Source organism: Aulonocara sp. 'chitande type north' Nkhata Bay, linkage group LG1 (assembly GCF_057382095.1).
Source record: "Aulonocara sp. 'chitande type north' Nkhata Bay isolate Kocher_YH1m ecotype deep benthic linkage group LG1, A_spYH_male_GT1.1, whole genome shotgun sequence".
Classification (NCBI taxonomy): Eukaryota; Metazoa; Chordata; class Actinopteri; order Cichliformes; family Cichlidae; genus Aulonocara; species Aulonocara sp. 'chitande type north' Nkhata Bay.
This window is the reverse complement of record NC_141344.1, coordinates 11,974,226-11,988,445: the sequence shown is the minus strand read 5'-3', so window position 1 is coordinate 11,988,445 and position 14,220 is coordinate 11,974,226. Positions and strand designations below refer to the sequence as shown.

The 14,220-nt window shown below is 38.2% G+C and overlaps 1 protein-coding gene across 3 annotated transcripts in view; it reads left to right on the top strand.

The window, feature by feature from the left end:
* The window catches only part of unc13c (unc-13 homolog C (C. elegans)), a 112,545-nt gene that overhangs the window by 59,881 nt on the left and 38,444 nt on the right, over positions 1-14,220 (top strand). For all 3 annotated transcript variants that reach the window (XM_086270444.1, XM_086270487.1, XM_086270537.1), the window contains 4 exons: positions 1,983-2,072; positions 2,860-2,988; positions 9,340-9,473; positions 11,417-11,502. In XM_086270444.1, the coding sequence (XP_086126570.1) occupies positions 1,983-2,072; positions 2,860-2,988; positions 9,340-9,473; positions 11,417-11,502 (439 nt within the window). The remainder of the gene's footprint in view (positions 1-1,982; positions 2,073-2,859; positions 2,989-9,339; positions 9,474-11,416; positions 11,503-14,220) is intronic.

Here is a 14,220-nt window from a genome sequence, read left to right as displayed (position 1 = left end):
TGTGTTTTCAAGCATAGTCAGAGGTTGAGCTAGACAAAATTCTTACACCACCACTGTTGCTCCTGTTAGAAAGACCTGAAGTTAAGAGCAGCAGCACTTGAACAGTAATAAATGAGTGATTTTGCAGATTAGAATTTAACATCTTGTACTTTGTAACACTAATTGACAAGTATGGGCCATTTTGAGCTGTTTAAAGTAGCCCGCTTTTTAGAAATCCCCCGCTTTACACAGGTGTAATCAGTAATAAAGTCCTTTTTTTGTAAAAACATGCCAGCTGCATTCAAAACTGGCTGTCAGATATCAAATTAGATTGGTAGGTGAGGTCATAATATTTGAATGTAGATGCTATGTTCTGTACAGCTGCTAAAGTGAATGTCAACAAGCACTTGATTTTACTTGACATTAGTCACCATAATTACACACCTATATTACAATTTTAAGTTGAGGAAACTGCTGGAATTAATACATTTAAAATATTCCCTAAATGCAATATGAAATTTAATTGTATAACTCAGCAATGGATCAGACCTCCATTATCACTGAAAGGCAGACTGGCAATAGTGAAAATTGAACATTTCTGGAGTGCAGTTTAAGTTCTTTCTGAGATGATTTTCTTCTCATACCAAGAGTTGTTATTGCCTCTTTTGTTAAAATAAGAAACCACAGATTAGGTTAAATGTTAATTGAGAAATTCATCAGCCTCAGTGGATTACCTTTGTTTTAACAACAAATCCTATTGCAGTCTTTTAGTTTTACTCAGTACCAACACATAACAACTAAAGCACATACTGAGCTGTTGTTGTGTGGTCTGAGTACATACGGACACACCAAGTTTCAAGGCTATGGTGACACTACAGTATAGAGCAGTTGTTTCATAGGTACAAATGTTGTGTTTCAAGGCTACATAAGTAGAAAAAAGAAGGCAAAGAAAGTGACTGATGACCATGTATTTTCCCAATAACTCTAAAAAAAAGAAGTCCCTTGGCAACTGGATAAATTTCATTTTGAAATGTAAACTGAATGGAATCTTTTATCTAGAGAGAAATGATGAAACCCTCAAAGAACTGTATTGTTCATATAAAAGGCAGCAACACAAACAGCGTTTTATCTGAAGAAGAAACAGCCTCTACTGATTCTCTTTTCTCTATTTTTCCCACTTCAGCAGCCAAATATAGAATACGTGATCTACATTTGCTTATGCAAAATGTGTGTCAAGCTTTGTTTATTGGGGTCTACACTTTCACCACTAAAATGGACTTTTCCTGTTAATCACGGGTCTAGAGAAATATACTGCAATGTCTCGGTAGACTGCAGACTGACTGTGAAACATTAACAGGTCATCTGCATTTTCTGTTGGATAGATTCGAGACCTGCCTCTGGGTTGTGTTTAACATTTCTTTTTAAAAACCTCAATTGTCTATTGTGTGTATTCTTGGAAACCCAATCAAATTCTGTATGCTGTTGACATCGTTAAGATGTCAGACGAGTTTTGCCTCTGTTGGTCGTCTAGCATAAAAAACCCCTCCTGCGCTTGTGCTGTCGAGCCTAAAGGCGGCGTTAAGATTTGGCTCTACTTCCTGAGTCTCCCATGTGCATTCATCGACAAGGAAGAGGACGGATTGAAAACAAGCAAAATTTTATTAGAGCACTGAGAGAGTAGGAGAAGTAGGATAATGTATGGGCCAGCGATGCCTTTCTTCTGAGCTGTCAGGGCTTTATATGCTCTCCGTCACGGTGCTTTGCACTGCCTGATGACTTCATGGCCCTGAAATAGAGGTTTTCATCAGCAGAGACCTCCCTTGTCCACTAAACGATTAGACAGACAGTCATTTTGTTATGATTGCTGGGTATTGCTCTGTAATCAATTTTAATATTTGGCCTAAGCGATATGACATGGTAGTCGGAGGTGTGTGACGTTACAAGGCTGCTTCCAACAAGATGTCCTCTCTCCTTATGTAATTTTTCTCTCTGTTTTAAATCAGGATAATTTCCCTGCGGGAAACCCAGAGCGTCTCCAAGATCTGAAATCTACTGTTGATCTGCTGACCAGCATCACGTTCTTCAGGATGAAGGTGTGTTTTTATGTGTGACAGTGAAGGGTGGATGGGCAGTGGACAAGCTGAGGGGTGAAAGGGGAACACAAGGATGTAATTGAAGAAAAAACTAAAAGAGACATAAACTTGCACTAAATGATAACGGAGCACTTTGCATACCTCTGATATACATTAGAATTTTCACTTTCTACTCCTTAAACCTTCTACTACTTAAAAACCAAACCATTTATTGTTACACAACCACATGAGTTGAGGCTAAAGCAGTGGAGTTGTGTTAAACTTCATTCATCAATAAACAGCTATGGTTGTTTCCTCTACCTCCTTCAACCCCAAGAGTATGCTGACTTGTCTCCTGGTATATGAAAAGCACGGCTCCATCCGACGTTCTTTGTGGGAGTCGGGTTGTAGCGCTAGCGCACTGAGGCATAGCTAAGATGGCAGCTGCGAGCAAAGGAATGAAAACTGTCACTTTAGGTTACCAAAGCTTTCATTCTGTGCCATAGCCATGCTGAGCCTCACTGTGTATACAGTATGCACCGCTGCTCAAACAGTGGAGCCCCTGTGTTAGTATGTGATACACTGCACATGTACCTAAATGCTAGTTCACTTACATGTCAGTTACTATATATAGTACATAGAGTAGGTTGCCCTTTTTTGCACAAGTGATAAGGTGTTGATTAGGGTTGCTAGCATTATGTCTATGATCTGGATGATTTTCATGTTGAATGGACTGCTAACAAACCTAGGATGTTTGAATGTGAAGGCATAATTTTTAAACACTGTATGTATTTCTGTGTGTTTGCAGGTGCAAGAACTCCAGAGTCCACCAAGAGCCAGTATGGTGGTGAAGGACTGTGTCAAAGCCTGTCTAGACTCCACCTATAAATACATCTTTGATAATTGTCATGAGCTATACAACCAGCTCCTTGATCAGGTAACTGGCTTGTATCTCTTTTAATGACACTAAGGCCTGCACTTTTAAACTTAAACATTCCTAAACAACAAAATCAGATGCTTTGCGCAAAGTGAGAGAACGCACATGAGAACGCTTCATGCTAGGTCTCAAGCTGTGTACTAGTAATCTTCAATGGCTTGCTAACTATACACTTGTTTATACTACACTGACTGCTTACTTTTGAAGCTCCTCAGACATGTTATTGGCTAAAGTTAGCTTGTGATACAGTGAAAGAAAGATAGGTACCGTATTATTCGAACCATAAGGCGCACGGATTATAAGGTGCATGAAGCGAAACAAAACAGTCAGAGAAGTCAAACTTTACTCATCTCATTCTTCTTGCTTCCTCCACTTCCGTACTCTTGATTCATTAATGTTGAATTCTCTCGCAGCTCCTCTATTCCCATGTTGTTGCAGTATATTAATGACTAACCTCGTATTGTGGATGGATTATCTCAGTTGTTCTCCTGACTGAAGTTTGGTCCGTTTACAGCATCCTGCCATGCTATTGCATTTGTCCACAACCATCGGGAACCTTCATGTAACTTTTATCGAGTGGAAAAAAGTTAGCGTCCATCCTCCAGCTTCACTGTAGCTTTGTCTGTATTATTGTAGGGTCTCTACCTTACAATATAAAGCCGCACAGAGGCGACTGCTGTTGTGATTTGCTATTAAGTTATATGTAAACAGCTAAAGTAAAGGTTGGGTACAGTAATGTAGTTATGCATGGATTGTTTAATTCAGAAAAGAAGAAAAAAAAGAGGGTCAGGTGGCTTAATCACAGCACGGTTCATGTGCAGGGCATCTGCAGACCTGTGCAGTTATATAACAGCAGTTTGTGTGTAGACCTGCTGCAGGAGAAACACTAGGGTCAGTGAACACTTTCCAATTTTCCTCCTTCCTAAACAGCAGTTTTAAAACACATTTGTTCAATAGAATTCTGGAATGGGATTTGCTTGCCACCTGTTCAGCTCTGTAATGTTTTATTTATTTTATTATGGTTGTGGTTACTTTGGCCTCCCTGGGCTTGAAAACTATAACCTCTCTGATGGTGGCCCATTCACAGGAGAAAAAAGACAATTTCTGCAAAGATGATGTGTTTTTATAGATGGTACACACAGGGTAATGACAAGTACTGTAATAAAAATTTAATGTGCCTATTGTTATCATAATGACTTTTTAATGTAATATTTTCCCAATTTCTTGATTTGACGAGTAAACACAGTCTGAGCAACAGCTCCTAAATGTTAATGAGAACAACTCACAGTTCATGCAGTCATTCGTAATTTACAAACTAGCAACTCAACATCTGCTAATTAACTAGCAAGGCACACACCAATAACTAGATAACTGGTACTTAATTGAGTTTTACTGACATCAGTGTGAAAAGTACTGTAGAAGCAATAGTAACAATAACATTTAACGTGGTTATTAATTCGGAATCATTTAATTTCAAGTTAAAAACTTTCTTTTAAAAACGTGGTCTGTCAAGTGTTGGCATCTATCTGACAGCACAGCTTTATCAGGTAAAACCTCCAGCCTATAATAAAGGTGACACTATGGTCTCCTTTTCAGCTTTATTTTGCTTTGTACTGATGTGTGACAATGGTGGAAAGTATATTCAATCCCGCATGGCTGGAAATCAATAGTCTATATATCCCCCACAGACATTTATCAGACAATAAAATGTACACAGTGTCTATTGCAGACTTTGTATAAAAGACTTCAGCCTTGAAAAGGAAGCTGTAGGTGGAAAACAGCCGTATAAAGCACCCAACCGTCTGGAAGATCTTTCCTTATGTAAAAAAACAAAACAAAAACAAAGTTTGTCAACTGTTTTGAAGATTTTTTTTCTCAGGTGTCGCCGCAGATAATATAGTACCACAAAAACAAGGTTCATTCTGAATGATGGTTTTTTTGTGTGAAACTATGATATCATACTACTATTCATATAAAATACTATGCAGTATTATTAGTACTATGAGCAGCATTTTTATATTGAGAACTGACAGATTCACCTGTTTACGTATTCAAAAAGTAGCTTCACCAAGTCCTGCATTATGTTTGGCTCTTCCAGACTCACTTCCGCGTGATAGTTTACTTGTGCTTTGGCCTCGCCTGAGTAAATAATCAGTCAACAGGCAGCTCCGCTGATTATTTTACGGTTTACTTCCCAGGGAGAATGGCCTTTACATCACAGAAGATAATGTCTTTTTAGGTCGTAATAGGGTGCAATCTGCTCAAAAGTTGAATAATAAGTTTCCTTTGTTTAAACAGCCTTAGGGGTTGTAAGCAATTACCAAACCGGTGAGATAGACACTTGGTGCTAATTACGTCTTCGTCCACCAGTTTCGCAGTAGACAGCCTCTCTATCAATGTTTCTTCGGTGGCAGAGAAAAAAAGGCATGCACTTCACCCCAAAGTAAACCTCACTGTGATTATAAATTATGTTCACATACACCAGGTAGCCTTTGGCCCAGCAGATAGAACACATCTCAGACCCCAATTCTCCAGTTGCTAACAGTGACTGAGTGTGGTGACACAAGAGCTGACACAGTGGCCAGGCAAGCAGAGAAATATCCCAGCCACAACGAGGAATCTTGCATAACACGACAACAAAGCTTTCTGCTTCTGCCTGGGTGTAAAATGACTCGGGGGAGGAGGGGCTGAGGGAATCTAGCTTAACTGTTTCTTAAATCCTGGCAGTAAAGGGAGGATTTTGAAAAGCAAGATGAAGGGGAATTGGAGGGAGGGCAAAGAAATCACAGAAAAGGTTTATCCACTATGGAGGAATGTGGAGCAGCAGTGATGGTGCACACACTAGAAATATCTGGTAACATGCGCATGCATCTTAAATAATGCACATATGTACGCACGCATGCACATGCCAATGCAAATGCTAATGCACAAGAAGACAAATGAACAGAAGCGGTTTGGTGTTGTATGGGGAGGAAAGGATTCAATGATTGTGTGCAACAGGAACAAAGGAGAAGCTACAGCACTCCGCCACTTATCTAGCAAGCCTCTCAAAGTGATTTGATAGGTAGCTACATTACCTTCATTATCACATATTTGCCAACAAAACACAAAGGGGTATTTAAGAAAAAGATGCTTTTCGTTTTCAGAATCGGTGTCCTTAAATGTATTTTTCACCAACGCATTAAACACACAACCATTTCTCACTGTGCCTTAAAATGCGTGGAAGCAGTTTCAGTTCCACCCGCAGCTCGTTCTCTTGGGAATTTGATCACATTCTCTGGGAACATCCTTCAATCAGAGGCTCTGTAATTTGTGTCACATTGCGAGAATTGATGAGGAGCCAGTGGTATGCTAATGCTTATTTCTTCTGCATGGGAATTGCAGGAGCTAAACAATAAACATAAACCACTGGCTACCCCCTAGAGGAATTATACACGGCTATCAATATTTATGCTATGCTCCCACTACCCCGTGCAGCAGAAGTAGAGAAACTGCACTGGACTCTTAGCTCACTGTCATATTGACTTCCTACTGAAACTGGGAGTCAAACCCATGGGTGCGTAGTAAAAAAAATAAAAATAAGATAAAAATGACAGAAGTTTCTTAATCACGTTTGACAATGGATTTGTTACAGTGGATTTTTGTACCTACTTGAAGTGAATACCAATAAACAAAGGGAATACACACAACATTTTAGCTTGCTGCATACCACATCAGATTTAGCAGGGATGACACAACCTTCAGTGTCCTTCGTATATGCATATACTTTTGCACACACAAATACACACACAGATAGGCTTTGCATAGCTAACTCACTACCTGCAGAGACATGTGTTTTATTATTCATGTTTCCAATTTAACAAAAATTTACCTTCCAATACATAGTGGCATGTCTCCCCAATGGTTCAGGCCTCTCACATTAAACCATTGCCTTTCTCATTGAAGTGAGCATCAGTATTCTACCAAAGTACAGATAGAGGCCAATAAGGATTGTTGGTCTGTTTAAGGTAGCTTTGTTTGAACTCAGAAATTGCTTCTTTATCCAAATAAATTTGACTTAATGATTCATTTAACAAGTGCATCTGCCATTGTCATTGTTTGTCTTAATTTCTGATCACACTGACCGGCCTAGTTTCACTTCTCATTCATAGCCATCTTATATAGATCATGGTGTAAATGGAGTCTTTGTACAAATGAACACAGAACAGCATGTGCTCAGTTCAGTAACATCATTAATAGATCAACCAAAACAGCGTGATTCTGATTAATTTTTATGCTTTTTTTCTTACTGATTGGTTAATCATTAGTAAATCTTTGATTATATTCATGTTTATCATAAATATAACCAATTATTATTTTCATAATTGTTTATTGAAAAATTGCAGTTGTTTAAAAAAATATTACGTATTATGTGCACCTGTAGACATTATTTGGATGGCCATTATGAAGTTGAACCTGTTGTTTATAATAATCGTTTTCAAAAGTGTAAAAGTAGACAGATGGAGTGGCATAAATAACAACACCAATCATCAGACCACAAAGCTGCAATTTGTTTCATTTTAAATTAGTTGCTTTTGATTTCACTCGTTTCATCCGCTAGGCTTAGTAAACAAAATATATTCTTTAGATTTGGAAAATATAGTGGTTGGGTTAAAATAAACATATTCACAACAATAACCCTGTATACTGAAAAATAAGGGTACTCGGCGTACTAAAAATGTGATACCAAGGGGTCCTGTGCAACCATACATATGTGAAGAAATAGGACTGAGACCAATCGCACTGTTGCCATGACAGATGTGTCACTACGTGGATGGATATAATCAGTACGATAGAAGCTTTCATTGAAGAAGTAATAGTCTAATCTTAGTACGATTCTTCCCAAATGCAGTGTCAGTGGGACATACCGACACCATGTGACTTATATTTCTTTAAAAGGAGAAAATTCATTATTAGAAACAAGTTGATTATTGTAGGGAAGACTGTATTGAGGATTTATGGACTCATCACATGTTTCCAGAGCACTCCTTTTTGTGCTGCACCCCAAAGTCAATATGTAGAAGATTGTTAAATAATTCAACCTAAATTATTCAGCGACTAATCTGAACATTTTCATTTTTTAACAAAATTTTCTTTTCATCAGAAAGACATTTTTGCTTTAGTCATGCATGCAAGTTGTTGGAATGTGCATGGCTTCCTATCAGGAGTGCATGTCCACAGTACTGGGTTAGATTTTTCATTGTCATTGTTGTGCGTGGGTGTTTAATCGTTTGTGCGTACGATGCAGTTCTCTCAGTGTGTGTATGTTTTTGTCAATTTGGAAACTCAGGAGTGTTTTGCTGTTTTCTTGCTGATTTTCTATAAAACCTGTTTATGATAAAGGGCACGACAGGGACAATTACTTGGTGACTAGAGATCAGTGTGGACGCACGCAGTGTGGTGTGAACAGATGGCAGAGTCAGTGAGAGGTTTGGATTCAACACCTTTCTCCCCAGTATAGCAAGAGATTTATGCAGTGGACTTTGACTCACATTTGCATGGACACACATTAGATATTGAAACTGAAAGGTTGTTGTCCTTGATTTACCAACACACCTTGTTACTTATGGTTATAGCCATTGTAATTTTATCCTCCAGCTCCCAGAAACCTGTGGGTGGAAGAAACTCAGTGTGGAGACATGCTGTCTGAAACACAGTGCAATAATGTCACTGTGTGCAGTGAAGCCAGAAAAAGCTCAGAAATGTGTGTTTATTATAATTAGTTCAGTTAATAATCTACCTCTCGTGGGATAAGCCAATGCAGTCTTATTTCATGCTGAACACAGAGCACACTTATTTATTTAATATTATTATTATTATCATCATTATTTTTTGCATAACATGAGCACAGAGTAAAACGATTTGGTTACCCTGCTGAGCACTTTGGGATGCCTGCCACTCTTCATTTAACAACTCTCATGCTATTACCCACTGTAAAATGTAAAACTCATTTACAATCAGAAAAACACCTTAATTTACCGTGTCTTTGTTTGGATCTAAGACAAATACACTGCATGTCTCACAGCCATCTTCTTTGTTGCCTAGCAGCAAAACTTCACTTTACATTAGGAGAACAGCAATGAAACAGATTTAGTTACTTTTTTTTTTTTTTTGAGAAAAAGAGCATATACTAGTCGTGTTAGGTTCCCATTCATTATCAAAGCTGTTCACTGCTGATGCTGAAAAGAGAACATATAAATAGAACATTAGGTCATTAGAAAGTAAAAAGAGTTTTTTTTTGTGTTTTGTCTTGTTGAAATTTCATTATAAAAATGCTTCAGCCTCTACCTTAACTTTCAATTTTTCCTTTAGAGCCGGAAGCAAGACCTTCCCAGGGAGGAACAGGGTCCATCGATAAAAAACCTGGACTTCTGGCCAAAACTCATCACTCTGATGGTCTCTGTGATTGATGAAGACCGGACAGCTTACACCCCTGTCATTAACCAGTATGTATCTCTTTACTTGACAATATATGCATTTTCATTTCCTTGCATATACACCGATGAGCCTTATATTTTATGATTCTAACCATAACATGCGATAAAGGGCCATCCTGAAAAATGCATGTTGTGACAAATAAACTTTCACATAGTGAGGTTTACAGTTTTTCTATTCTTTATGTTGTGGCATGATGTGCTACTTTTTGAGATCTCTTCCCCACATTTTTTCGAAATGTTTTCTCGATTCTTTAGGTCTGGATGCAGTTATCCCTGGGTGTGGCTAGGAAAATTATACTTAGCTCTCCAAACAAAAAGGTTAATGTCAGTTAATTTATTAATAAATTAAACAATATTTTGAACACTGCATTTTCTAATTGCTCAGGTTTTCTTTGTGTAAAAATAAGCAATTTAATATAATATTTTACATGTATTTTATTATTATTTATATAATAACATATAGAAGAAGAAGAAATCAGAAAGGGGCAAATTAGTTTTTTCTTGGCACGCTGAAGAAATGCAGGGTGACTCAAAACTACACAATACTACAGTACTGTAGTTTATAAAATAAACAAATTTCATGACCTAAAGGAAAGAGAGTGTCATTTGCCTTTAAAGAAAATAAGATTAAATATATTTCCCTCTTTCTGCCTCGCTCATACATATCTGCTCAAATGCCTCCCACTTTTTGTTTTCTCCTTCTTCTTGCTGATTTACGATGCTTATTAAGACTCTGTTTATGCCCTGAGCTTTCTCTCCTACACTGTCTAATGATAGATTTGCAATATTCATGCCTAATGCCTCCACATTCCCCTGGTCAACTTCCAGAGTGACAGCAACTCAGATGCTTTTTCATGATAAATCCAGGAGGGGACTTGTTGCCTTTAAATAGGAGCCGCTGCAGCCATAGGGAGAAAAATGTTAGTCTGTCGCACTGTGTTGAGAATATTTACATGATGAAACTAGCCTTGAAAATTTCACGGATTTAAACTAATTTAAAAGAATACATTTTATGATTGGGGGAAAACGTGGATGCTGCAGTTGTTTTTAAAAGCATAAGCATAGCAATATCCCCAGAAACACCTCATGCATAAACCATTTATTTCACCAAATAGAAGTAAGACTGTGGCAGAACATATTATGCTCATCTTCACCACAGAGGGTTTCATTATCTGGCCTACCTACAGTACACCATCTGGTTGCATGACAAGGCTGAGGAATAACTGAGATAGAAACAAAGATTCTTAGAGTGATAGAGATGAAAGTGCAATTGTTTCAGGGATTCTGTTCACTTTTCTTCTTCGCTGGGTGCAATGAATCAGCCTTTTGGACTTGGCTCCTTACCTCAATAAAAAGACCTGAGGTTGGGAAAAGGAGAACAGCAGAGTTTTTGTGTATGTGAGTAAGTGCACTTCAGCATTGCTTCTCTGCAGGAGTGTCCAAGCTGAGCAGATGATTACTGCTCCAATAGAAATTGTCGGACAAATGAGTTTGTTGTTAGAAACAAGGCGGCCTGGAGCAAAAGTAAAACATTTCCAGATAAATTGACCTTTCTCAAACCAAGGCTCCGCCATCTATAAATGTCCTCCCTTCACTGTCTGAAGATACAGATAATTAAACCATTGACATCTCATGTTCAAGCTTTGACTGAAAATCTATAGGCATTCAAAATAGAAGATTACTTCCCAAATGCGTTGCCACCTTCATTCTCTCTCTTTCACTTTGTCATTTCCTTCTGCACTTTTTCTCATCTTTAAGGCACGCACATACAACTCATTTCCGCCCCAATTCAACTAGGTTTGGAAATAGCGGGGGGTTATTAGATTATGAGATGTCTTCTACCACATCTGTTAAGTCATCCGTTAGAGACCTGGGATGGCCATCAGACCAGCCACTCGAGCGTGTCATTGTACGGAAATGAGTCTGATTGAAATCCGTTTGAATTCCAACAGGTTTCCGCAGGAGCTGAATGCGGGCAAGATCAGCGCTGAAATCATGTGGAGTCTCTTTGCTCTAGATATGAAGTATGCAATGGAAGGTCAGTGCTCATCAGATAATTTTGCATGAGGGCATAAGTGACCGAGTGGAAGATTAAGACAAATGATATGAACTGACTGAGTCTTGGTGAAGAACAATAACTGACCTTTGTGTTGCTTTCTGCAGTCAAAAGTTCAGAGTGTTACTGTGTTTTATGCCTGTCTATGTAAGTGCTGTTTATCGGTTGGTGTCTCACTGTTTATCACCTGTGCCTGGCTGTGGTCAGCGCTACTGCCTATCTAGATTATGCTTGCTTTCTTTCATTCTATTGATCACTGTAGTGAAACTGGAACTTCTTTTAAGCAAGATAAGCATTTGATCAATTGCACAATCAAAGACAAGTGAGATGCTCAGGTTTTGTGTCTCTTTATTTAATTACCTCCGTCGTTCAGTCGCCGCCTTAAAAAAACAAAGAAAAGTATTTATGATGCCCCAGTGTTACTGCAGTTTGCAACATTTGGAGTAAGAGTCCCTGGCTAATGGCAAATTTCAGTAAGCAGTAGTAAGTTCGAGGCCCACTTTTAGCACCCTAGGCAAGATTATGATTTGGTGTAATGCCACATGAGTAAATATGAGCAACTTTCTGCTCGAGGTAGAACTATCGCAGTATGTAAAACCCAAGCATGTAAAATTGGAGTAACTGGCCAACATTTAAATCAATATGAAAATGTTTGTATTTGCTTACACGCAGCATCAGTGACATCTTAATGTCAGATTTAGGATCATTGTTTCTCAATACTGAATTCTACGTCACAGAAACTCTTGACACAACTGTGCACATACAATATTAACTGTAATATAAGTGAATGCCGTAGGGACAATATTGACCTGTTTGGAGGGAAAGTCAGTACCCTGGTTAGTCATACCTGCTCACCAGTATCAGCAACCGAATCTCTAGTTTAAAAATGATTTTGAAAAAGTCAGGTTATGCAGGAATCAGTGTATGTTTCGAGTCTATGGTGTTAGCATCAGCTGTTACTGCAGTGTGAGGCAAACATTTTTTTAACAATGTGTGAGGCACATTGATCTATCGTGCCAGACCTTTTCATGAGGAATAGGAGCAATGACAGACTATTTCTTCATCCTCTTTGGCACACCATTGGTGAGGGTATCTAGCTGGCATTTGCCAAAAACTGGCCCTAAAGAGGTTGGTATTTTCACTGTGCCCTTGACCAAGGCACTGGCTTTAGTCCCTAGGCACTGCAGAGTGGCAACGCATTACTTCTAAGATGGGTTAAATTCAGAAATTAAGTTTCCCTTGGGATAAAAGGATGTCTTATATCTTACTGATTGTAAGTCAAACAGTTTAAAATATTTAAAGATACAGAACATGCAAGTGTGTGCTGGAGTTTTTTCTAACGTATTCTTTCTACTAGGGCTACATGATTATTATTATGATTATTTTAACCAAAATGCAGATCACGAGACGCTGCCACAGTTGCCGATTTTAAGAAATAAAAAAGTATGCTTTTTTGTCCTCTTTATTCACCTAACTTGAGTGCACCTAACTTAGAAGAAAAATTAAAAACACAATGGTAAATCAACAGGTCTTTTTTTCACTTTTACATTGTTACTAACGTTTATTCACTTGACCCATATGCTCAAGAGGCAAAATAAAGTCTTTCACTACAATCACTTGCATGATTGATGTGAATAGCACTCAGAGAAAAGTGCTGGACACCTGTGAGATTTGACTGTGTTTCCTCTGTGACATTTGCATAGTCATTTTGTTTACTGGACATGTATCTTTAGCTAATAAGACTGTGTTGATAATTTTAGTACATCTTGGTGAACTGGATTCTGACGTGCTGTAGATTCTGTCTTTCTTGGGTGTCATGATGTCATGATGTTGGATGATTGACATTAACAACCACTGCGTTGTTTTTCTTGGTCTCCATGCATTCATCGTACTGCAGTTTGTGATGTTCTTTCGGGCAATAGAGCAACTTAGTTATCCTTTCAGCACTTTCCGCATGACTTCTTGGTTTAAAAACAATTGCCCTAAGTATATCCAAACTATTTCCAAACACGGATGGATGAACTTTACCATCTGCTGTGCCAAATATTTGATTCTTGTTGTCTATATAATGTAGTGTTGCTTGCTCGCAATGACTAGTCCAGGAAACCTCAAGCTGTGTGCTACAAGGAACAGCTTGCAGCACCATCATTCAGTCAGGTAGAGATTAAGAGAGAGGTTTATTTGCTTTTGCTTTGCTCTCTAGCATGCATGTTCAATATTGCACAATCATGTTCATTTCTGGGAATCCAAAATCATGATCAATATTAAATTTCAAGTAATTCTGCATCTCTATTTTTTACAGCATGTCCTTGTTTTGGCCAAATAAACACTGTATTTAACTTATTATATTACACAATAAACTGGAAGGTGTTGGAAAAAGGGCCACCAGACTGACATGCACTGTAAAGGTATGAAAAATGACATTTTGCAGTTTCATGAGATTATTTATTAACTGTAATTGTGGACGAACCAAAAAGAGTGTAAACTGTTGCAGCTGTGTAGTACTGCAAAATGAAACTAGTATTTGTTTTTCTGTATGCTTTGGTGGTTTAATATAGATTTTGCAATACAAGTTAAGTCTTTTTTTCCCCAGAGAGTTGCAGCGATCAGGTCATAAATCTCTGATATATTCTACCAGTACGAAAACAGATGTTCCCTGTTTTATGTGGGTTTTGTCTTTAATTCCTGCCCACGTGTTTT